The sequence below is a fragment of the Grampus griseus genome, assembly GCF_964374135.1.
Source record: "Grampus griseus genome assembly, chromosome: 8".
Taxonomy (NCBI): Eukaryota; Metazoa; Chordata; class Mammalia; order Artiodactyla; family Delphinidae; genus Grampus; species Grampus griseus.
In genome coordinates this window covers 2917128-2939398 of record NC_139002.1, presented here as the reverse complement: position 1 = coordinate 2939398, position 22271 = coordinate 2917128, and the positions used below count along the sequence as shown (strand labels likewise).

At 53.3% G+C, this 22271-nt stretch overlaps 1 protein-coding gene across 3 annotated transcripts in view; it reads right to left on the bottom strand.

The window, feature by feature from the left end:
• Positions 1 to 22271, bottom strand: part of OPCML (opioid binding protein/cell adhesion molecule like) — a gene marked incomplete at both ends in the record, with an annotated part of 1076008 nt that overhangs the window by 3537 nt on the left and 1050200 nt on the right. For 2 of the 3 annotated variants that reach the window (XM_082660309.1, XM_082660308.1), the window contains 3 exons: positions 13180 to 13331; positions 13805 to 13925; positions 14296 to 14433. In XM_082660309.1, coding sequence (XP_082516435.1) covers positions 13180 to 13331; positions 13805 to 13925; positions 14296 to 14433 — 411 coding nt within the window. Of the gene's footprint in view, positions 1 to 12243; positions 12271 to 13179; positions 13332 to 13804; positions 13926 to 14295; positions 14434 to 22271 lie in introns of all 3 variants that reach the window. The other variant, XM_082660307.1, reaches the window with a different exon arrangement.

Genomic DNA, 22271 nt, shown 5'->3' with positions numbered 1-22271 from the left:
TGTGCTTTAATACAGAAGCAGCAGTGGACTGCTGCTGTAGTGACCTGGTGTGGTCCCATGATTACTTGTATGCATCTGCCCTGCCTTGGCCTCGCCGCTCTGTCTTTGCAGCCCTAAACCCTTTGGGGTAAAGCCTCTGACCAATGTAAACGTGCAGCCGACGCTTGGGACTTTGGCTTCAGACCAATTTGGGCTTAAATCCCGACTCTGCGGCTTGCCAGCTCTGTGATCTCAGACAAAGCACTTGCAGTTTTCTCCTTGGAAATGGGGGTAATAACGTGGAGTTTTCAGGATGAAGGACTGGAGGGATTAGGACAGTGTCTGGTAGGAAGTAGTCATGTGATCGTGGGAAGGGCTGCTCTGGTGGGTCCATACCCCCTACCTTCCACTTGTTAGTTGAGGCTAATACTGGCTTGTTTCGACCTTTTCCAAATACGTTGAACCTGAGCTGGGTTTTGGTAGGTGAGAATGAAGAGGTGAGACGGGTGAGAGAGACCTCCGGCCATTAGGGCCTAGGAGGAGGGTGTGGGGCACTGGGCAGGGCAATGAGAGAGTCCAAAGCCATGCTCTGTGGCAAGGCCAAGCGCAAAGGACCAGTCTGCGAGGGAAGCAGACCCCACGCTGGCCTCGGAAGCCATGCCGCCCACTCAACAAACGTGTGCTGGTGCTTTCACGTGTCAGGCTCTGTTCCAAAGAGGAAGACAGGCACAGCCTCTGCCTGCACACACCCTATCTTCCATTAGTTTTTTTTTTTTATTTTGGCTGCGCTACACTGCCTGCAGGATCTTAGTTCCCCGACCAGGGATCGAACCCGTGGCCCTTGAAGTGGAAGCTCGGAGAATTAACCACTAGACCACCAGGGAAGTCCCCCTATCCTCCATTAGGACCTAGAATTCCTCTGTCCTAGTCTAAATCAATAAAGAAACACAAATATGTTTTAAGCCCTCACGGACTCTGAGAAGAAAGTCCTTTGGAATAAAATAATCCAACCTCCCTTTCATCTCAGGAGCACCCTGCCTGTCTAAGAGGAGTGAATTCAGGAATCAGGGAGAACTGAATGTGAATTCTGGCTCCGGTAGTCACTCGCAGGATGACTTCAGATGAGACGGTTAACTGCTCTCAAACATTTTTTTTTTTTTAATGTATAAAATATGTGCGGAGGTGGTTTTCTGTACACTTGCAGGGTTCTCTGAGGATGAGTGAAGATGATACATAAAATCACTGAGTATAAGTAAAGGATGAATAACAGTTGGGTGGATTAGAACCAGGACTATAACTGCTAGTCTCTAAAATCGTACCTTTTGTGGGGCTCCTGCTCTAAATAAAGAGACCCTGTGTATACTGAATTCTTAAAGATAATTGTCAAACACCCACTGAAAGCAAACGTGACCCTGGCTTAGCAAGTGACGGGTCTCTCCTGACAAGACCTGATGTGGCTCCTACCACAGGTAAAGCTTTCCAGAGAAGGCCAGTTATTCGGAGGACGTGCATGTAGAAGCCCGGCTCTTTCTGTGGGCAAGCACCACATTCAAGAAATCTTTAGTTATGGTTAACAGCGACTCAGTCTAAAAGAACAGCTCTTACAAACATCAGCCTTAATTAAATATTTTTCAGGGATAAACTAAAAGTGAGAACGTGTAATTATGCCCTTTCCCCTCATTCCAGCCGCTCCTTTTCCCTTCCTCAACACTAAAAACGTATTGCTTCCTTCTTTCCTGAAGTGGAGCATCTTTGAAAAGCTCACATGATGACACAAAGCCACAAAACCAACTGTGAATGACAACAATGACAACTAAATACCTTGAGGACATATGCAGACCAAAATAAGTTAGCCCTCAGCACACAGAAAGAAGAGATAAAGAGACAGAAATGATCAAGAGATAAATTCCAGAAATGGTAAATGTCACAAAGGTCAGTCAATCAGTGTGTGTACTCTGGGCCGGAGGGAAGATTTTATGGTATGGCCACGTGTGAGGCCCAGCAGCCGTAAGACAGTAAATAAAGAAAGAGGCAAACAGACAAATGAGTAAAATAAAGTCCACTTTGTGGAAGCTACTTACTTTGTTAAATTAAATATACTACCCATTTTTAAAAAGCAAATCTGGTTGAGGGTTTAGCATAGAATTAACCTGCAGGCCTAGCTCCCCAGGAAGCAAGGGTTTGCTGCTGCGCTCCTGGGCTGGCTGGTCACCCTCTGGAAGAACAGATTTTGAAAATCAAAGTACCCAAACTCAGCACAGAGCTCCCAGAAAACTATGTAAGTTTACTGATGAGGATCCTGCCTCACAAGAGATTTTGAAGCTTAAAAATGGAGGGTCCATAGCAAGCGAGAAAGGTATTGAAAGGTCACCCTTTTCCTTTCCACGATCGCAACGAAAATAAGGCATGCACAGTTCTTCAGCAAGAAGTTCGAAAGCAGAGCGTTGCTGTAATCCTACTAAAATAGCAGGCGGTAGGGTGATCACATGAAGGAAAGAAAAGAGAAAAATAAAAACCCGCAGCTGAGTTGAACTTGGTGATAGCGCAGTGAGATCAAGGAGGCATCTGAAGTCTAAGATACAGTTTTGTTCTGAAATTTGTATGGGTTTTATAAATATGAATGTGAACTATGTGACCTTCCTAATGAGGAACCAAAAGGATAATGATGTTTTTGGTGATTAAAAGAGGAGCGAGGAAATCTAATTAGAGGATGTGTGTGTTACACTTGTTGGGGAAACGTAAACCTATTTTCAGCAGCGCCGGCTGATGAAGGTGCATCTTTCCCCTTCAAAGGGAGCTTTTCCTTCATTGTCTTTAATTACAGCAGAAAACAGGGCCCTGTGTTGTTCTACAAGGAAGATGAACGGGGCTTCGCAGCTCCAGGAAGGCAGGCGGATAGAGAAGCCAAGAAGGCAGCCATGTCTGCTTTGTGCTCCCACAAAGCCCAAGGCCTAGGAAGTTCACATCACAGGTTAATTCAAACCAGTCAGCTCATCACAGCCCTGAAAAAAGCAGGGCTTTGGTCTGCGCCAAACCAGAAGCTGGGGCGTGTGCTGACATCAGCACAGCCCGAGTGCTCTGTGTTAAAGTCTAAATGCTCAGGCTAACGGCCAGATGTCAGTGATTCAGACGGAGCAGGGTAGGGGCGCGAGGCAGTGACAAGGGGCCGCATCAGGAACGAAATGTGAAATGTCTGCATATTTTTTCCTAATATGTTGGCATTTCGCAGGTTGGGGAAAACACAAATGATGAGGCTGCTGCCATCAGCCAGAAACGATGGTGTTTCTCTCTGACTCATTCCCTCCCACCTGGATTTAAATTGTGGATTTGGAAAATAAAAATCATATACATTATCAGCAGGAAATGGACAGGCACATGCAGCTTTTGATGTCTCTGCAAGAAGAAATCATTTGATGAACGCCTTCCTAAACAGTCTGTCAGGATGTTTCTCACAAGGGAGAAAGACCCTGCGGGAGGGGACCCTAAATTTCAAATTAGAACTGGGACGTAAGGGGGGCTGGAATGCAAGGGAAAGTGTCAGCAATGTTGACTTGGCTTCCCTGCGGGGCAGTGGAGGAGACTATAAGACCTTTTGAGTATTTGACCTTCCTTTGGTTAGTGGGGAGTTTTACCCTGTAAGAGGCTGTAACGGATGCCCCATTGACTGGAAGATATATTTATTAATCCAACCAGTGCTTACTGGTCAATAACTATTGCGAGATACAGGGCTACATCCTTTAGTGCAGAAACAAATACAAACAAAATATAAGCCTAAGGGTAAACTACCAAGAGAGTCCAAAAGATGGGTGAGTGATTCTTCAGTGGGGTTCAGAAACACTTAGTGGATGGGGTACCGTTGAGTGGAAGCTTAAAGGGTAAGTACAATTTTATCAGGCAGAGAAGAGGGCAAACGCCTCCCTCTGTGACCCTTCAACACACTGGAAGAGACAGTATACCTATGGGTTAGAAAGAAACATGGGTTTAAGGTAAGAGACCTGGGTGCAAAACCGGATGTTAACGTGTCCTTCTACAGTGGAATTCCTATCTGCGGGAAGGATTCAGTCACATGGCTTAAATTCTCTGAGCTCCAGGCGTACTTACCTCAAAGGGTTCTGAGCTGTCTGAAGCCCCTTCTGGCTGACACCTACTAGCTAGTAGCTTCTTCTCTGCTCTAGTGCAGCACTTATATTCTATGTTCTATTGTAAATGTCTATTTACTTGCTTGTAGGAGGTTGGGAAGTCTCCTCTCCCTCTCCCTCCTCCCCCTCTCCCTCCCCCACTCCCTCCTCTCCCTCCTCCTCCTCTGGGTACCTAAATCCTAAATCTAACTCCTGGCACACAGTAGGCTCGAAACAAACATTCACTGAATCAGTGAATTGATGGACAGAAGCAGCATAGTCGAGGCTGGACTGTGCAATAGGATCGGGCATCCCGGGCAGGGCGGGGCGGGTGTTCAGCATGGTGGATGCAGAGAAGGCAGTGGGGAACCTGGGGCCACGAGGGAGGTTGATCTCAAGGCAGGAAAGGCCTTCGAGGGTTTTCTTTTTTTAACATCTTTATTGGGGTATAATTGCTTTACAATGGTGTGTTAGTTCCTGCTTTATAACAAAGTGAATCAGTTATGCATATACATATGTTCCCATATCTCTTCCCTCTTGCGTCTCCCTCCCTCCCACCCTCCCTATCCCACCCCTCTAGGTGGTCACAAAGCACAGAGCTGATCTCCCTGTGCTATGTGGCTGCTTCCCACTAGCTATCTACCTTACGTTTGGTAGTGTATACATGTCCATGCCTCTCTCTCGCTTTGTCACAGCTCACCCTTCCCCCTCCCCGTATCCTCAAGTCTGTTCTCCAGTAGGTCTGTGTCTTTATTCCTGTCTTACCCCTAGGTTCTTCATGACATTTCTTTTTCTTAGGTTCCATATATATGTGTTAGCATACGGTATTTGTCTTTCTCTTTCTGACTTCACTCTGTATGACAGAGCTGCAATGAACTTTTTGGTTTTCTTTTCAGCAGGATGTGAACAGGTTCATTCTGAGTTTGGGAAGGGCCACCTGGCCCTGAAGTGGCAGATTGAAGAGAGATTATCAAAGACAAGGGGACCACCCACCGGTAAGAGAATGTCGTAGCCAGACAAGGCCCCTGCCCCAGCAGTGGCGGCAGGGCTGGTGCCTGCTTGCTCCGACCTGCTGGCTGACAGGTGTGGGGTGAGGGAGAGGGTTAGAACGGCCGTGGAGGCTGTAGTGAGGCGGTGGGTGAGAAGATAAGGTGCACGTTTGAGGAGGGAAGGGATGCCAGGGAGAGAAAGATGGAGATTCCCCTGGGACATTGAGGTAGCAGAGCGTCTTGTGGCTCAGAATTGAGGCAAGTGCTGGGGACACGGACCGGGGAGCCCCCAGACTGCTGCTCAGAGACTGTCTGGCTCCCGGGTGCCTACGCTTCCCTGGGAGAGCTTGCCTGCAAAGCACATACTCAGGACCATCCCGGGAGGTTTTCATGAAATGGGTCTGGGACCAGGCCCAGGAATCTGCATTTTAAAGCACCCAAAGCGGTGGGCTAAGATACAACTCTTGCAGATGCCTGAAGACACAGAAGACCCTTCTCCTCTTGCTGTAATGCCACCCCCGGGGCAGAAGGTGGAGGGGCTCGAGGCAGATTGAGGCCGAGAGGGAAGAGAAAGGCACAGCGAGTCACATCCTAGAAGCGGAAGCAGGGCGTTGGGGGCCAGGGAGGGCTGGGGCTGAGGGGAGGCTGGGTGTTCGGGGGGACGCAGGCCGTGAGACTGAGGCATGGATTGGGCTGGATTGGAGGTGAAGGGAGGGGAGATTCAACTCCTGCACCCAGCCCTCAGGTCTCACCTGGAGCCACCTGGGGGAAAGGTGGGGCTGTTGGGAGCCTTTATAGAGGAGTGCAGGTGGGGGGCAGGGCGTGAACCAGCTTTCCGTGGGGGACCCTGGGTGAGGGAAGCCCAGGGTGCAGGATGAGAAGAGCTGGTCCGGCTGCCTTTAGTTGATGAAAATCCTGTCTGAAGAGCCAGCCTGGTATGTATATTTACTCTGGAGGAATGGCTATTAGCAAAAGGAAATATAGATTCTGTCCTCATAGTTTCCAGGGGCCAAGAGGCAGGCCTTCTTCCTGGCTGCTCTGAGGGGCTGAGGCTTTGCCTTGAGGAAACAGTCCTGAGCCCAGCTGTTGCATTAGCAACGACAAGATTCCTAGGAGCGGTGCCCATTCCCGATACTTAACTCTTGATGTAACTTATTTGTGTCGCTGCTGCAACTGCACAGATGACGTGTGAGAAATCTGTTTGTCTCTCGGCAGCATCCCCCTGCGTTCTGGTTTTGTTTGCCTTCTCTGTCCCTCTCCCCTGCCGGTTCCAGTAATACAGAAATACAGCCGTTTACACGGCTCATTACTGCCCCACACTCTCTGCAGTGCTGGATGTAATCAGGTTCAGAACGTTCCCTCCTTGCACCCTAAGGACAGGGGGATGGGGCCTCTTGCTCAAGACCCAGTGGAAGCAGAATGGGCTGGCAAGTCGAGAGAACGTGAGCGGCTTCCGCAAGAGGCAGCTGAGCCCGCCCGCCCCTGCTGCGTGCGGACCTGGCCGGGCTCCAGGATGCCAGGGCCCAGGTGGCCTCCGAGTGCCTCACCCACTCGAGAAAGCTTACGGATACTTCGAGCAAGTCGCTTGCAATAGGCACAGCACCTGCTGCCACTCCCAAGGTTACGGACGCCAGGTTCTGGAGATCTGCCTCTTAGCCTAGTTTCCCTTTGTTTTTCAAATTCAGAACAGAGACTTAGAATGCTGGCGAGAGCCTGGAGTCTGTTTTGTTCTGTTCTTATATTTTACAGGCAACCACGGAACAGAGAGCAGCATGGTTTGTGCCAGTCAGGACTGGAACTCAGTTTTCCCCATCCCCGCGCTGGTCTGTTCTCTACCTTCCGGTGCCTCTCCAGTCCCGGCAGTGGCCCGGGGCTGAGAAAAGTGCACAGTGTGAAAGGCCACTTTGAGTTGGCACGCAGCTGGGTGACCTGCTCTGTCTGTGCGGCTTCTGGAGGGGCAGCAAGTGGTGACGGGTGAGGAAGAAACACCCCACATCAAGGTCAGCCACTGACTCAGCTTTGAGCGTCCCCCACCCCCATGTGTCTCTAAGCACTTCCCGGCTCAGCCCGCTGTCTCCATAGCCTGTGTCTTCTGCTTCCTTTCGACATTGCTTTCATCTCATTTCCCTTTGTTCTGTGTGTGGAGGTAGGAAACATAGGAAAGACATGTTTGTGCGAGAGGCCTGTCGTGAGTGTATGTTGGGATGGGTTCACGGCGCAGAGTCCAAAGGGTCTCCAAAAACCAAGCTTCCAGTCTTTGACGGCAAACCCAGATGCGTGCCTGGGATGCAGGGTGTCTGTCTGTGTGGCTTTGGGGAGATTAAGCAGACCGGTTATAAATGTTCGAATGGTCCTTTAATAGAATGCATTCAGGTTAGGTGGAGAGGGGAGACAGAAGTGGAAAATGGGTTCCAACAAGCTAATTGCTCACACGGGCTTTGTGTTGCTGGCTGCGTGGGGACATGAGGCTGCGCCTTTCCTAGGAGCTCAATTGTGTCCTCCAAGCACATATGCTGGAGCCCTAACCCCCCATGTGTATTTGGAGATGCAGCCTATAAGGAAGTGATTAAGGTCAAATGAGGTTATAATGGTAGGGCCTGATTGGCTAGGATTAGTGTCCTAATAAGAAGACACACCAGGAAGCCCTTCTCCACCCCCCAGCGCTCTCCCTCTCACTCTCCTTCCTCTCACTCTCCCACTCCCTCTCCCTCCTGTCCCTCTCCATCCTCTCCCACTCCCACTCCCCCCTCTCCCTCTCACTCTCCCTCCTGTTCCTCTCCCTACTCTCCCTCTCATTCTCCCACTCCCTCCCCCACTCACTCTCCTTCCTCTCCCTGTCCCTCCTCTCTCATTCTTCCACTCCCTCCTCTCTCTCCCTCACACCCTCCCTCTTCTGCCTCCCCCTCACCCTCCTGTTCTTCTCCCTCCTGTCCCTCTCCGTCCTCTCTCTCCCTCTCCCACTCCCTCCTCTCCCACTCCATCCTCCCCCTCCTTTCATTCTCCCTCTCCTCCCTCTTCCGCCTCTCCCTCACCCTGCTGTCCCTCTCCCTCCCTCTCCATCCTCCCCCTCTCCCACTCCCTCTTCTTCCTCTCTCTCCCACTCCATCCTCCCCCTTCCGCCTCTCATTCTCCCACTCCCTCCTGTTCCTTTCCCTGTCCCTCTACTCCCACTCCGTCCTGTCCCACTCCTTCCTCTCACCCTCCCTCCTGTCCCTCTCCCTACTCTCTCTCTCCTCCCTCTCCCCCACTCCCTCTCCTTCCTCTCCAGCTCCCTCTCTCCCTCCTCTCATTCTCCTTCTCCTCCCTCTTCTGCCTCTCCCTCCTGTCCCTCCCTCTCCCACTCCGTCTTCTCCCTCTCATTCTTCCACTCTCTCTCCCACTCCCTCCTCTTCCTTCTCTCCCTCCTGTCCCGCTCCCTCTCCTTCCCCTTCCTCTCCCACTCGTCTTCTCCCTCTCTCACTTCCTCCCCCTCTCATTCTCCCACTCCCTCTCCTTCCTCTCCCTGTCTCTCCTCTCCCACTCCCTCTCATTCTTCCACTCTCTCTCCCTCCTCTTCCTTCTCTCCCTCCTGTCCCTCTCCATCCTCCCTCCTCTCATTCTCCCTTTTCCCACTCCCTCCTCTCATTCTCCTTCTCCCTCTCCTCCCTTTCCTTCTCTCTCTCCCTCTCCTTCTTCCTCCCTCCTCCCCTGCTCCCTCTCTCTCCCACTCCTCTCCCGCTCCCTCTCCTTGTCCTTCCTCTCCATCCCTCTCCCACTCCCACTCCCTCCTGTGTCCCTCTCATTCTTCAACGCCCTCTCCCTCCCGTCCCACTCCCTCCTCTCATTCTCCCTCTCCTCCCTCTTCCACCTCTCCCTCACCCTCCTGTCCCTCTCCCTGTCCGTCCTCTCCCTCACCCTCCTCTCATTCTCCTTCTCCTCCCTTTCCTTCTCTCCCTCTTCTGCCTCTCCCACTCCCTCCTGTCCCTCTCCTTCCTGTCCCTCTCCCACTCCGTCTCCTTCCTCTCCCTCCCCTTCCTCTCACCTCTCCTCTCCCACTCCCCCTCACCCTCCTGTCCCTCTCCCTCCTCTCTCCTGTGTCCCTCTCCTCTCTCTCCCTCTTCCTCGTGTCCCACTACCTCTCCTTCTCCCACTCCCTCCTGTCCCTCTCCTTCCTCCCTCTCCCCCCTCTCACTCTCCCTCCCCTCTCTCTCCCACTCCCTGTCCATCCTATCCCACTTCCTCCTCTCCTGTCCCTCTCTCCCCCTCTCCTTCCTCTCCCGCTCCCTCTCTCTCCGTCCTCTCCTCCTGTCCCTCTCCATCCTCCCCCTCTCCCACTCCCTCTTCCTCCTGTCCCTCCTCTCATTCTCCCTCTCCTCCCTCTTTTTTCTCTCCCTCTCCATCCTCTCTCTCCCACTCCCTCCTCTTCCTTTCCCTGTCCCTCTTCTCCCACTCCTTCCTCTCCCTCCCTCTCCCACTCCATCCTCCCCCTTCCACCTCTCCCCCCACTCCCTCCCTCCTCTCTCTCTCCCACTCCCTCCCCTCCTGCTCCCTCCCTCTTCCTTCTCTCCCTCTTCCTTCTCTCCCTCTCCTTCCTCTCATTCTCCCTCTCCATCCTCCCCCCTCCCACTCCCTCCTCTCCCTCACCCTTCTGTCCCTCTCCATCCTCTCTCTCCCACTCTCTCTCCTTCCTCCCTCCTCTCCATCCCTCCTCTCCCTCCTGTCCCTCTCCATCCTCTCTCTCCCTCCCTCTCCTTCCTCTTCCTCCCTCCTCTCCCACTCCCTCTCATTCTCCCTCTCCCTCACCCTCCTGTCCCTCTCTCACCCTCCTGTCCCTCTCCAACTCCCTCTTCAACTCCCTCTTCTTCCTCTCCCTCTCATTCTTCCACTCTCTCTCCCTCTCCCACTCCCTCCTCTCCATCCTCCCCCTCCCTCCTCTCTCTCCCTCACCCCCTCCCTCTTCTGCCTCTCCCTCACCCTCCTGTCCCTCTCCATCCTCCTTCTCCCACTTCCTCCCCCTCTCATTCTCCCTTTTCCCACTCCCTCCTCTCATCTCCTTCTCCTCCCTTTCCTTCTCTCCCTCTTCTGCCTCTCCCACTCCGTCTCCTTCCTCTCCCTCCTCTCACCTCTCCTCTCCCACTCCCTCCTGTGTCCCTCTCATTCTCCCACTCCCTCCTTTCACTCTCCCACTCCTCACTCTCCCTCCCTCCTCTCATTCTCCCTCTCCTCACTCTTCCACCTCTCCCTCACCCTCCTGTCCCTCTCCCTCCTCTCTCTCTCCCACTCCCTCCTGTGTCCCTCCCACTCCTTCTCCTTCCTCTCCCGCTCTCTCCCCCACTCCCTCCTCTCATTCTCCTCCTCCCTCTCACCATCCCTCTCCATCCTCCCCCTCCCTCTTCCTCCTCTCCCTCCTGTCCCACTACCTCTCCTTCTCCCACTCCCTCCTGTCCCTCTCCTTCCTCTCCCGCTCCCTCTCTCTCCCTCCTCTCCTCCTGTCCCTCTCCATCCTCCCCCTCTCCCACTCCCTCTTCCTCCTGTCCCTCCTCTCATTCTCCCTCGCCTCCCTCTTTCTTCTCTCCCACTCCTGCTCCCTCTCTCTCCTTCCTCTCATTCTCCCTCTCCATCCTCCCCCTCCCACTCCCTCCTCTCCCTCACCCTTCTGTCCCTCTCCATCCTCTCTCTCCCTCTCCCACTCTCTCTCCTTCCCTCTCCTTCCTCCCTCCTCTCCATCCCTCCTCTCCCTCCTGTCCCACTCCCTCTCCTCCCCCTCCTGTCCCTCTCCATCCTCTCTCTCCCTCCCTCCTCTCCCACTCCCTCTCATTCTCCCTCTCCCTCACCCTCCTGTCCCTCTCTCACCCTCCTGTCCCTCTCCCACTCCCTCTTCTTCCTCTCCCTCTCATTCTTCCACTCTCTCCTCTCTCTCCCTCACCCCCTCCCTCTTCCTTCTCTCCCTCTTCTGCCTCTCCCTCACCCTCCTGTCCCTCTCCTCACATGCTCAGGGGAAAGGCCACGTGAGAACGATGGTCGTCTACAAGCCAGGACGAGAGCCCTCATCAAAATCAGCTGACAGATCTTCCTGGCTTGATCTCTGCCCTCTGGCCTCCAGAACTGTGAGAAAACAAGTTTTGGTTGTTTAAGCCCCCAGCCTATGCTATTTAGTTACGGCAGCCCTAGCCGGCGAATGTATCAGTCATCTCCATACACTGTTGTTCTCGGCTGTGACACACTTCTCTCCTGAGTCAATGGTACAGAGGGACAAGCGCCTGGATCACCTAGTTGTCAGTCCTGGAACCCTACTGTCAGCCACATCCTGCCACGGGCAACCCCACCGACTCAGGAGTGACGGCAGGGTCAGTGGCAGAGCAGCAACCCAGCCACACCTCTTCTAAGTTTTATCAAGACCTAGGGATGGACATTCACAGACACCGAGGTGTGGGCAGAGCCAGTGGCCCGTGATTGTCTCGGATCCAGAGCTGTGGAAAGGGCAGCTGCAGAGCTGAGGCCCCATCTGGCACGTGAGGGAGTGTGTGTGTGCCCATGGTTCACACCCTCATCCTCTGGGCAAACTCGCCAGCACCTCCTAGCTATGCGTACTTCAGTGTCACTTAGCCTCCTGGGTCCTCCTCTTACCCATCTTTAAAATGGGGCTAGTAACCTGTCTTGCACGGAACTAGCATGATGCCTGGAAACCAATAAATACTTGGTAAACGGTAGATGATATTATGATCATTATGAATAATGACCCAAGTACTTCCATTTGAAAATGAAGCTTTCAGAATTAAGTCATTAGCCCTTTCTGCCTTGGGCTGGAGAAATTATACATTCATGCTAGTGTGATTTCCCCATGGAGAACATCATCTGGTAATCCACTTGGTGTCTAGGCTGGGTTCCCCTCGCTGCTGCTGAGGCCACCAAGTAGAAGTTTATTGTTTGTTTGGGTGGGAGGGGGGGGAAGCCCTTCTCCGGAAACATATAACGATATTTCATATGCACGTGTGTGAAAGCCATCACATTCTACGTGCTTGCTACCTACCCTGTGCAGACCAACCCCCTGAAGTCTAGCCACTGAGGAGAAATACACCAAGGCGGTGGAGCTGGCGAGCCTGTCTCTGAAGGAGGGTGGGAATCAAAAGCACAGGCATTCAGGCAGGCAGAGGAGGGAAGGAACGTGCTGTACCCACCTGCCACTGCTGATGAGGGGCTTAGTTCTAAGACACACACAGCAAAATGCACACACAATGCAGAGAGAAAACAAAAGACATAGATCACACATTTCAGATGGCTGGTGGACAAAGTTTAGTTCATGTCAATGCTGAAAGCTTGTTCTGGGTCTGAGGTCCACGTGAAAAATGAATACCCTTCCGTCCTATTCACCAGACGCTTCCCTCTAACCAAATCTCAGCAAATAAACATGCACGTACACACACGGACGATCGCCACAAGCTGGGCCTGGCCCGTGGGGTGAAATGTGGCACGAGGAGATGGACACAGCAGCGCGAGAGCTGAGGGAGGGAGGGTGAGGTCCCCCGAAGGGCCACTCTGGAGGCCCCTCCCGCCGTGTGGGAGGGAGAGACCTGCAGAGAAGGGATGGCTGTCTCAGCTGTGGACAGAGCAGTCGTCCCGATGAGGACTCAAGCCCCCTGCTCCGTTCATTTCAATGAATGAGAACGTGACATGCAGTCAACATGAGAATCATGATGGCAGCAGGTAACTTGGTTTAAGATTTTTAATATGATCCCTGGAGTCATCGACTCTTACTGTAGAGGGTATCTTAAAACTATATCTAATTTGCCCTCCGACCAGTAGACAGTACTACAATCGACCTGCTCCACGGTTCCGTCGTGTTTACGGTAACCACTGTGCAACCTGGTTCAGAGTTAGGTTTATTCCTTTGCTGAGGTGCACAGCTCACCTTGCACGAGACCAGGAGCTATCAGTTACCTTGCAAACACCACGTACCGTGTGCCAGGAGAATGAGGTAGAGGTGCGTTTGCATCTAAGGTGGGGGGTTGAGCCCTATGGATGGACACAGGCCAAGCAGGGTGCGCCCTCCTCCCTCCCGAGTCCCTGCAACCCCCGGCCCCGCCAAGCCCCACGTCCAGGCCTCCTGCACTCACCATACAGTGTGATACTGGCGTTGGTATTCCCAAGCTTGTTCGTGGCCACACAAGTATAGTTCCCATAATCCTTCTCTGAGACGTTGAAGAAGGTCAGTGTGGATATGTGGCCTCTGTTCTCAATCCTCAGGCCGTCCAGGCCGGTGGCCAGCCTGCAAAGAAAGAGGAGGAGCGACGGGTTTGGTTGCACACACACAGTGAGGCAGCAGACAGGAGGGCCCCGGGAAGTCCAGACGGCGCAGAGGGATCCACGCACACACTCTCCTCCTCACAGCCCTTCCCTCGGACTAAGCCGGCCCGTCTACCCTCCAGCTGTAAGCACCGCGGCCACCATCAGGGGCCGAAAGGGAAGGGTGCCCACGCTCCAGGGCTGCATTCCCCTAGTCCTTGAAGACCACCGTGTCTACAGCTAATCTGATTCTGAAACAAGGTCCATCAGTTTTGTCCACTTCCCAGCCCCCTCCGTGTTTTGTTTCTGGTTCTAAAAGGAGACTCTGTTATAACGGAGGCTGTAATCAGTTTGCTTTTGCCGAATCTTCCCCCTGGACTTCATCACCCTCCTTGCACGTGGGGAACGATCCATCAGCTCTGCTTCGGACATGCCCTGTTTCCGCTTTCAAGGTACCTGGTATCTTCCTTGAACCACTGGAACTCAGCCGTGGGCACTGCAGAGGCTTCACAGCTCAGGATGCCCTTCTGGCCCACAGAGACACCCGTGTTCCTGGCTTTGGAGATGTAGGGAGGGTCTGCAGGGAGATGCAGAGCGAGTCCATGAGACAGGTGAGACGCGCATCCGTCACGTGCCGTGCACGTCCCCCTTCCCAGCTAAACGACCATGTATTTTAGGAAGAGGACTTCTTGCTTGAAGATACTGCGTTTACCCCAGCATCTCTTCAAGCCTTCACACTAACCCAGAGTTCATGAGTCTCCCCATTAGCTAAAAGTCCTGACAGTCCATGGCCCTGGCGGTGGTGACGAGCACAGCAATCTGATACTGTATTTTCCTGCTGGAAACAACTTGGGTCTATCAGAAGATGACACTGCCATTACCTCTTTGTCCCCTCAGTCCCCATGCCCTCCTTTCCCCTGGAACTCTCTGACAGTGGGGCTACTCACAGTTGACAGTGATTTTTACTTTCCGCACATCAGGGGCAGCAACATCGTTCAAGGCGCTGCATTCGTACTCCCCGGACTGGTCACGTTTGATGTCAGAGATTTCCAGGTATTCGTCCTCACTCACAAAGCCCTGGCCGTCTGGGAGGAAAGAAACAGACAGAGACAATCAAGAAACTGTGAAACCAGGGGCATAACTGTACTCACAGAGCTTGGAAGAGAAGGACTACAAAAAGCCATAGAATGGGGGGTTTGAATATCAAGTCAAAGATTCTGGACATTATGTTGGCCCCAAAGTAATTTTTTTTTTTTTTTTTTTTTGGTGGTACGCGGGCCTCTCACTGTTGTGGCCTCTCCCGTTGCGGAGCACAGGCTCTGGACGCGCAGGCTCAGCGGCCATGGCTCACGGGCCCAGCCGCTCCGCGGCATGTGGGATCCTCCCGGACCGGGGCACGAACCCGCGTCCCCTGCATTGGCAGGCGGACTCTCAACCACTGCGCCACCAGGGAAGCCTGGCCCCAAAGCATTTGAAGAAATTCTCTGCTTGAGTCTTGGATCAATGGATTTTTGTCCAAGTCACTAACTTTTCACACCATTTGATAAGAAGGGCATGTTATTATTTTTCTTACATGATAATTAAGAGTACATATGAAATACTGTGGCACATTAGTAAGCTCTGATATTCTTAAACAGAACTGTCATGATCAAAAATGTGGGAATAACTTTAGGGTATGTGAGTATAGACATCTTCATTTTTCACAATGTAGAGATGCCTTTGTACACAGAGTACAAACTACTAACTACTCGTAGAATGAATAAGTGACCATTTAACAGTTTGATACAGACAGACACAAAGCAGCCGGTTGGTTTCAAACTGTCCTGGAGAAGATAAAGTGGAGAATGAATGAATGAGGAAGCCCTTCTTGCCTGCTATGTAGTAGGTGCTCAATAAACATTTGCCAACATAAAATAACCCTGAGATACCCAGAACCTGGGGTGAGGGAGCTCAGTGGGTGTAATACCCGGCTCTGTAGGACATTCTGGAGGCGTCATTCTCAGGCTTTTGGGAAGCCTGCAATTCATGATCCTGAATACTCTGGGGCTGCAAAACTGACATTTCTTGCAGTCACTGTTACGTGCTCTTTCACAGTCTGACCCCTGTGCTTGCAAAGAGGACAGACCTTCTGGCTTAAAACACAAATGTCCTGAGGCTGTCAAAGCGCCAGGCTCCTGTGAAAACCCAGCCAACCCAAAGGCCGAGAAGGTACAGCCATTTGCATTTCTTTTAAGCCTGATACCTGATTCCTTTTTATGCTCCCGGCATGAGAGCAAAATTAGTTTTCAGGATGATAAAAACACATGGTAACTTTTCTCACTCCCCGTAGAAGCATAGCTGATCCAATGGTTGCTCGACAAACGAAGTCTGGGCCCATGATGGGTTTGGCGCAGGAAGTGGGGTGTCATGGGGGTGGGCTGATGGGCAGACATGAGGCCGCTGCTGTGGCATCCTGACTCTGCTCCACGTGGAAGCACTGGGGTATCCCCACCACCCTGCCCCTTTCCCAGGACACTGGCTTTTCAGCTCCCGGGGCCTCCCTTGCCCCCATCACCCAGCCCCACCAAGGTCACCAAGGTCACCCAGGCTCTACCTTCAGTGTCTGGATGTTGGTGATCAAGGCCAACCCCAGAAGGTGTGGGGCTCCAGGCAAATAGGTAAACAAACCAAGTCACTCGGAGGCAGCTAGGAGCCCAATCTCACGCTATTCTTTGAAGGAAATCGTGCGTCCGTCGGCCAGCCAGGCAGTCCACTTACCAGGGCACCCTCCTGGAACTTAGGCCGGTTGACAGGCCCCAGGACAAGCCCACAGGTGAGAATTTCAGGATCTTGGGAATCTGGTTGAACCCATGTGAGGACTGGCTGGAAGTCGAGGCGAAGGGGGGAAGTGGGGTTTGGGACAAGTGCACACTTCCCAGTCTGAGATCTGAGTGTCACTCCTGAATGGCACTGCTGGCCTATGCTGGTCCCAGGCACCGGATGGGAACTTTGAAAATTCTGAGGAAGATGCTCCAGAGTGGGTGCCTCCTGGGGCCCTGCCTGTTGGGGTCTCAGGGTGGTGGTGCTGGTTACGAGGCTCGACCCCAGCAGACATTAATCACCCAGGCTGGTTCATGTCTAATTCCTCAAAGCTTCCTCTCAAAGGAAGGATGTCAACATCCTCTCACCCTTTTCTCCTTATTTCTCTTAGACTTAAAGAATCTCAGAGTTGAAGGGGATTCTGAAATCACTTATTTCAGGACGTCTAATAAAGACAAAAATGGCCTCGCTCATTGAAATGATGCTGGTTGACCAATCTAAGTGGTTTTAAGGATTAAACAACAATAAAATCAGACCAAAACGACTTTCCAGATTCAGTGTGCCTTCCTTGTGGTAAATAAATACAGCAGGATGGAAAGGATGGCTCTCTCCTACTAAGACTCCATCATTCTTTCAAAATGTACCGCAGTGTATTTGCCACAGGTAATTAACCCCCCTGCACTTAGCCAAACAAATGAGCTGTACCTACAGTGGGGCTGGCAGGGCACTAGCTATACCTAGTGGGGCCGGCAGGGCACTAGCTATACCTACAGTGGGGCCGGCAGGGCACTAGCTATACCTAGTGGGGCCGGCAGGGCACTAGCTATACCTAGTGGGGCCGGCAGGGCACTAGCTATACCTACAGTGGGGCCGGCAGGGCACTAGCTGTACCTAGTGGGGCCGGCAGGGCACTAGCTGTACCTAGTGGGGCCGGCAGGGCACTAGCTGTACCTAGTGGGGCTGGCAGGGCACTAGCTGTACCTACAGTGGGGCCGGCAGGGCACTAGCTGTACCTACAGTGGGGCCAGCAGGGCACCCCAGACCCCAGGAAGCACCTGCTCTGCAGCATCTTCCTCAAAACTTTCAAAGTTCCTGTCTTTGAATTGGGGGAGTTGGGGGGAATTGCTGGACAACAAGGCCACCCTCTGCAATGCGGGAATTTATCTTCACTATCTGTACTGCTGTTTTTATGGACTGTTATGTGACAGCAAAAAAAGGGAGGGAGGAGGGAACAGTGTTTCACATAAAATGGGGATTGTTACAATAATACTACCTCATTAAGTGAGAAAATGAATTTTGTCAAGTTAGTTCTATAAAGTAACTGGTTCTCGGGTTTTAATTTGCATATAAATTCCTCCAAGTTTTTATATCTGTATCTATAGATAGATTCTGATGTGGTAGGTCTAGGGTGGCCCTAGGGTTTTGCATTTCTACCAAGTGTCCCAGGATTTCCGTGCTGCTGGCCTGGGGCCCACGCTCTCCACCAAGCGCTGTTCTCAGCCCGTTCTTACTCACATGTGCATCTGGGTCTGTGAAGGGGTCAGCGACGTTTCCTGCCTGCCCTTTGCGTTGAGATCCTCGTGGAGCCGGCATCTCAAGAGACACCCTCTCTCTGGAGTTGAGAGCTTTGCCGGGCACACTGAAGCTGAGGATGTGGACCCCTGAAGCTACTTTTCCACTGAGTCTTTGTGATCTTACTGCAAAACACGCGCCCACTCGAACCCAGCTTTCTTTGCTAAGAAAGGGAAGATGTTGACACCTGTCCTCACCTCAAGTCCATGGAAGGAGACGGAGATGCTATTTTCTTAACTGCTTTGAATACTGGGTGAGATTTGTAAAGCACAATCTAGGTTGCTAAAGGCCTGGAGACCTAGGAAACTGCAAGGTGGAATGCTTTCCCTGCCCTCTCCAGTTCTGGTTACGATGTAAAATCCTGATTCCATGCTGCGGAGAAAAGGGCAGGAGGGAACAAATGTTTGAATCCTGTTTGCTAGGAAGGCAGACTGCTGACTGGGCGGGGGAGGCAGGGGGGGACCACAAGAGGGGGGACAGGAAAGGAGGGAGGAGGACGACGAAGGATGCACTGGTGCAAGGAAGGAAAGAAAGGCAGACGGTGTGATCTGGATGCCATGGGAAAGGTTCTGAAGACACATTCAAAAGGGACTTGAAAGAAAAGAAAGCTTCAAGTCTGCCCCGCAGTGTTGCTTAATGGTAAGAGGTCCTGTAATAAGCCAGTAACCCAGAGGCATGTCACCCTGCCCTGTGCATTCGGACAGCCCAGTATAACATGACTGGAAGCCAAAGCAAGTGGGCTCTGCATCACTGGCTGAAATATATTAAAAAATGCGGGTTCTTTCTTTCCACGGAGGAGCGCTTTGAAGAAGATAAGTTCAATCCACTGTATTAGGAAGATTAAGATCTGCAAGGATACAAATGGGGCCATTTATCAGGGATGGGGGAGGTCCCTGGACTCGGACCCCACAGACGCAGGTCTCGTGCTTGGGGAAGGGCTGAGCCGGCCCCATAGTTCCGTGGGCACAGGGCGGCCTCTTCTGCAGGGACACATATTCCGACCTAACAGTCACGGAGTGCAAGGAATGAGCAGAGTGTCCACGAGCAGGGTCTGGGCCATCTCAGAAACGGGGGAGCAGGCCACCCCTAGGAAGAAGGGTCCCTGGCCCGGCCGGCTGTCCCCGATGAGACCGGCGGCTATCTTACTCATCCCTGACAGTGAGAGAGGTGATGGGCTAGATGCCGTGGGTGGAGAGGATGTAGAAGGCAAAGTCGTTGACTTTGGGTGGTCCACGATCTCATGAGCCCAGACCTGCAGTGCTTTATGTTTTTTCTCCCCAGGCTCAATTTTTCCATTCTTAATTGCTTTTAGACCCCTCAAGTAAGGCATGGTGGGTCAGAAAGATTTATTAGAGACGGAAAAAAACTAAGCATTCAGGGATGAAGAGCTCGAAGAGGAAGTCCACAGTAAAACCCGGACGCTTCCTGACCCACTTCTTCTTTCTCCCTTTTCATCCTCATCCTTCTGAGCCAGCTGTTTCTCAGCCTTCAGTCTGGGCCCAATTTTCCCTTCTTTTTTCCTCAGCCAATTCCTCAGAATTATAGAGCTGGAAGTACCAGGGGGGTCAGAGAAGTTAGCCTCCCACTTTCCTGGATGACTGTCCCTGACAGAGTATCTGCCCCTCCGCGGGGATGTCCCCAGGGATGATTCCGGGGGTGGCCTGTTCCTTTGCCTGACTGTTCACATCATTCAAGAAATCCTCCCCAGTTGGAGGCAAACCCTGCCCGGCTTCTCCCTTTGAAATGATCAGAAGTTGCTAGGGAGGTGCCCCATCCCCTCTGCCCTTCCTCATCAGCCACGGAAAAGCTGCCGCTCTGTCTGGGGAAGATGCTTTGAGGTTAAATGCCAGCACCTGTCACAGCTTTTGCCATGAGACCTGTCAGGAGGTGACTCACAATGGCACATGCCTGGGGGCGGGCGCCCTAGAGGAAACGAGCCGGGTGGGGGGACCATGGATGGACAGAGGCATCAGTTCAGGGAGGCGAGAGCATCGGGGAGGAACGGCCACGGAAGGAGAACACAGATGAGCAAGAAAGCGGGGGTAGAGGAGACGCGGCCAGAAGGAAGGCAGTGGGCGGAGGGGGGGGGGGATGGAGGCCCCGGGGGGCAATGGACTCACACGGCAGGGCTTCTGGAAAAGCCAGAAATCCGCTTCCCTGCTGCCCAGCAAGAGGGGCTATTACAGACGATTCCTACTGATGCCGACCTTGGAAACTTGGAATCAAACACCTCAACGACCACGTGCATGCCACTGCCCTGCTAGACCACACCTGGGCTTTCTGGTCGACCCTGGGAAATAAACAGCCTCTCACCCACTCAGCAAGCAGGGCAGCCCTCCGAGTGATCCAGGAGCTGAAACTACTCCTGTGAAGAGTGCACGAGGCTCAGGAAAAAGGGGCGTTCACTGAAAGGCTGTGTATCTGCCGGAAACCCTGCCCCCGGGGTCCGGAGCCAGATGAGGCCAAGGGAGGGGAGTGTCTGAAGCCGCCCTCTCCCTCTGCTGCTGTCCCTGAAGATGTGAGGGACAAGACAGACGTTGTCAGGAGTGCACATGGGGGTGGGCGCCCAAGTCCTGTCCCTCGTCCCTCTCTCTCCAGGATGCTGGCCCATGGAACATAATTGCAGAAAATGAGCTGCAGGCAGATCAAAACCTCAGCTTCGGGCTTCCCTGGTGGCGCAGTGGTTGAGAGTCCGCCTGCCGATGCAGGGGACGCGGGTTCGTGCGCCGGTCCAGGAAGATCCCACATGCTGCAGAGCGGCTGGGCCCGTGAGCCATGGCCGCTGAGCCTGCGCGTCCGGAGCCTGTGCTCCGCAACGGGAGAGGTCACAACAGTGAGAGGCCTGCGTACCGCAAAAGAAACAAAAACAAAAACAAAAAACCTCAGCTTCATGGCTGTCAAGGTGGCCTGCAATCTGGGCTTGGCATCCTAGGCTGACCCAGATCTTGCCCTTCTCCCTGTGAACCCAAGACAGCTGGACTGGTGCAGTGCGAGGCCTCAGCCTGAGTAGGTACTGCCCACAGGCCCCAAACTGGACCTGAGTGCCAGGGCTGCCTTGAAATGGAGAGTCCGGGGTTAGGAGGCCCCCTAGAAGCAAGCGGAGTGTCTGGGGAAGGTGATGGGATCAGCAGTGCAGCCCTCACTCGTAGGCCATGGTCTTGTCCCTGCTTAACTGTCGGAGCAGATAACCTCATCCATTACCCGGGTCGCCCGTCTCCCACAGTGAGGGGGCCAGGACTGATGGCATGGGAGAGGAGGTGGGAGCTGCCTCCCCCTGCTTCCTAGGCGTCCCCTGGCGTCCTTCTCCATCACACACCTGACACAGGAGCCTCCTTTCAAAGGACAGAAACCTTAGAACATGCTCGAGGTGGGAACCGGGGTGAGGTTCAACACTGGGGATAGCTGGGCTCACAGGACCTCAGCCGCGAACCTCAGCACTCGCTGCCCGTGTGGTGTCGTCCGCTCTCAGCTGCAGGCACACCGAGAGGGAATGACACCCCTCACTTCTCTGACCTCTTTGTTTCTGCATCTGCTCAGGCTGAACACGCAGCATCTGTCCAGTCAGTATGTGATGGCTCGGGGGTTGGATCCCAGAACGCCCCCAGCTTTCCCTCTCTCCTCGCTCAGTCTCCTGTCTCTGCTGGTCTCCTCTGCACACTCTCCGTCCTCCTCAGCCCCAGCCTCTCCCTACAACACCGCGGGCAATAAGCAACTCTGGGCTCCCCGCCATTAATGCAGGGAGTGTGGACATGGCTCTAGCCATCCTTGGCTGCTGCCAACTCCCAGACACATCCCTTCCCCACACCGGACTTCACGAAAAGTGTGATGATGAACCCACTGTCTCATTTTCCCTTAATTAATATGAGCAACTGAACTGTGCTAACGCCATTCTGGTTTGGAGACGGAGCCGCTGGGTCAATGTCTCATTTGCTGGCAGTGACAGAAGCTCTTTGTGTTGGGGTCTGACGACTTTTCTCTGCCTGTGGCCTCAGGGACCTTCCCCGAGGGAGGCTGACAGTCTGCTGGCTAATGACGGGATCGGCGGGTCCCTGTCCCAGTTAACTGGGCGTCTAGCGGGGGAAGGAGTCCCTTAGTACTGCTCCCGGAGCTGGGGCTCAGACGGGGGCCTGGCAGGGGTGAGTTTCCCAGATGGTTCCCATGTTCTGACGGGACAGCGGGGGATAACACGAGGAGGGAAGGACTCTAGTGACTGGGGCTGTCCAGAAGCACAGACTCTGACACTGGGCTCTCCTTACCAGGAGGACCAAAGCCAAGATGCAGAGGATACGACGGCGGGGCGGGCAGGAGAAGGGGGTGTGGAGAGCCTCTCTGCAGGGAGGTCTGGGAAGGAGGGGGCCTGGAGGTATCCAGGGCCACAAGGGCCCATCAGGATGACCAGGGAGCACGTGAAAGACAGGCTGTTGGGCTCATGCTCACAGAGCGACTGCACTCCTGTGGGCGGGGCCCTGCATCAGCCCCCGGCAACCTTCTAACAACTGGACTGCCAGGGAGGTCCCTTGGCTTGGTTTTCCTTATGTTCTCTCTCTCAGAT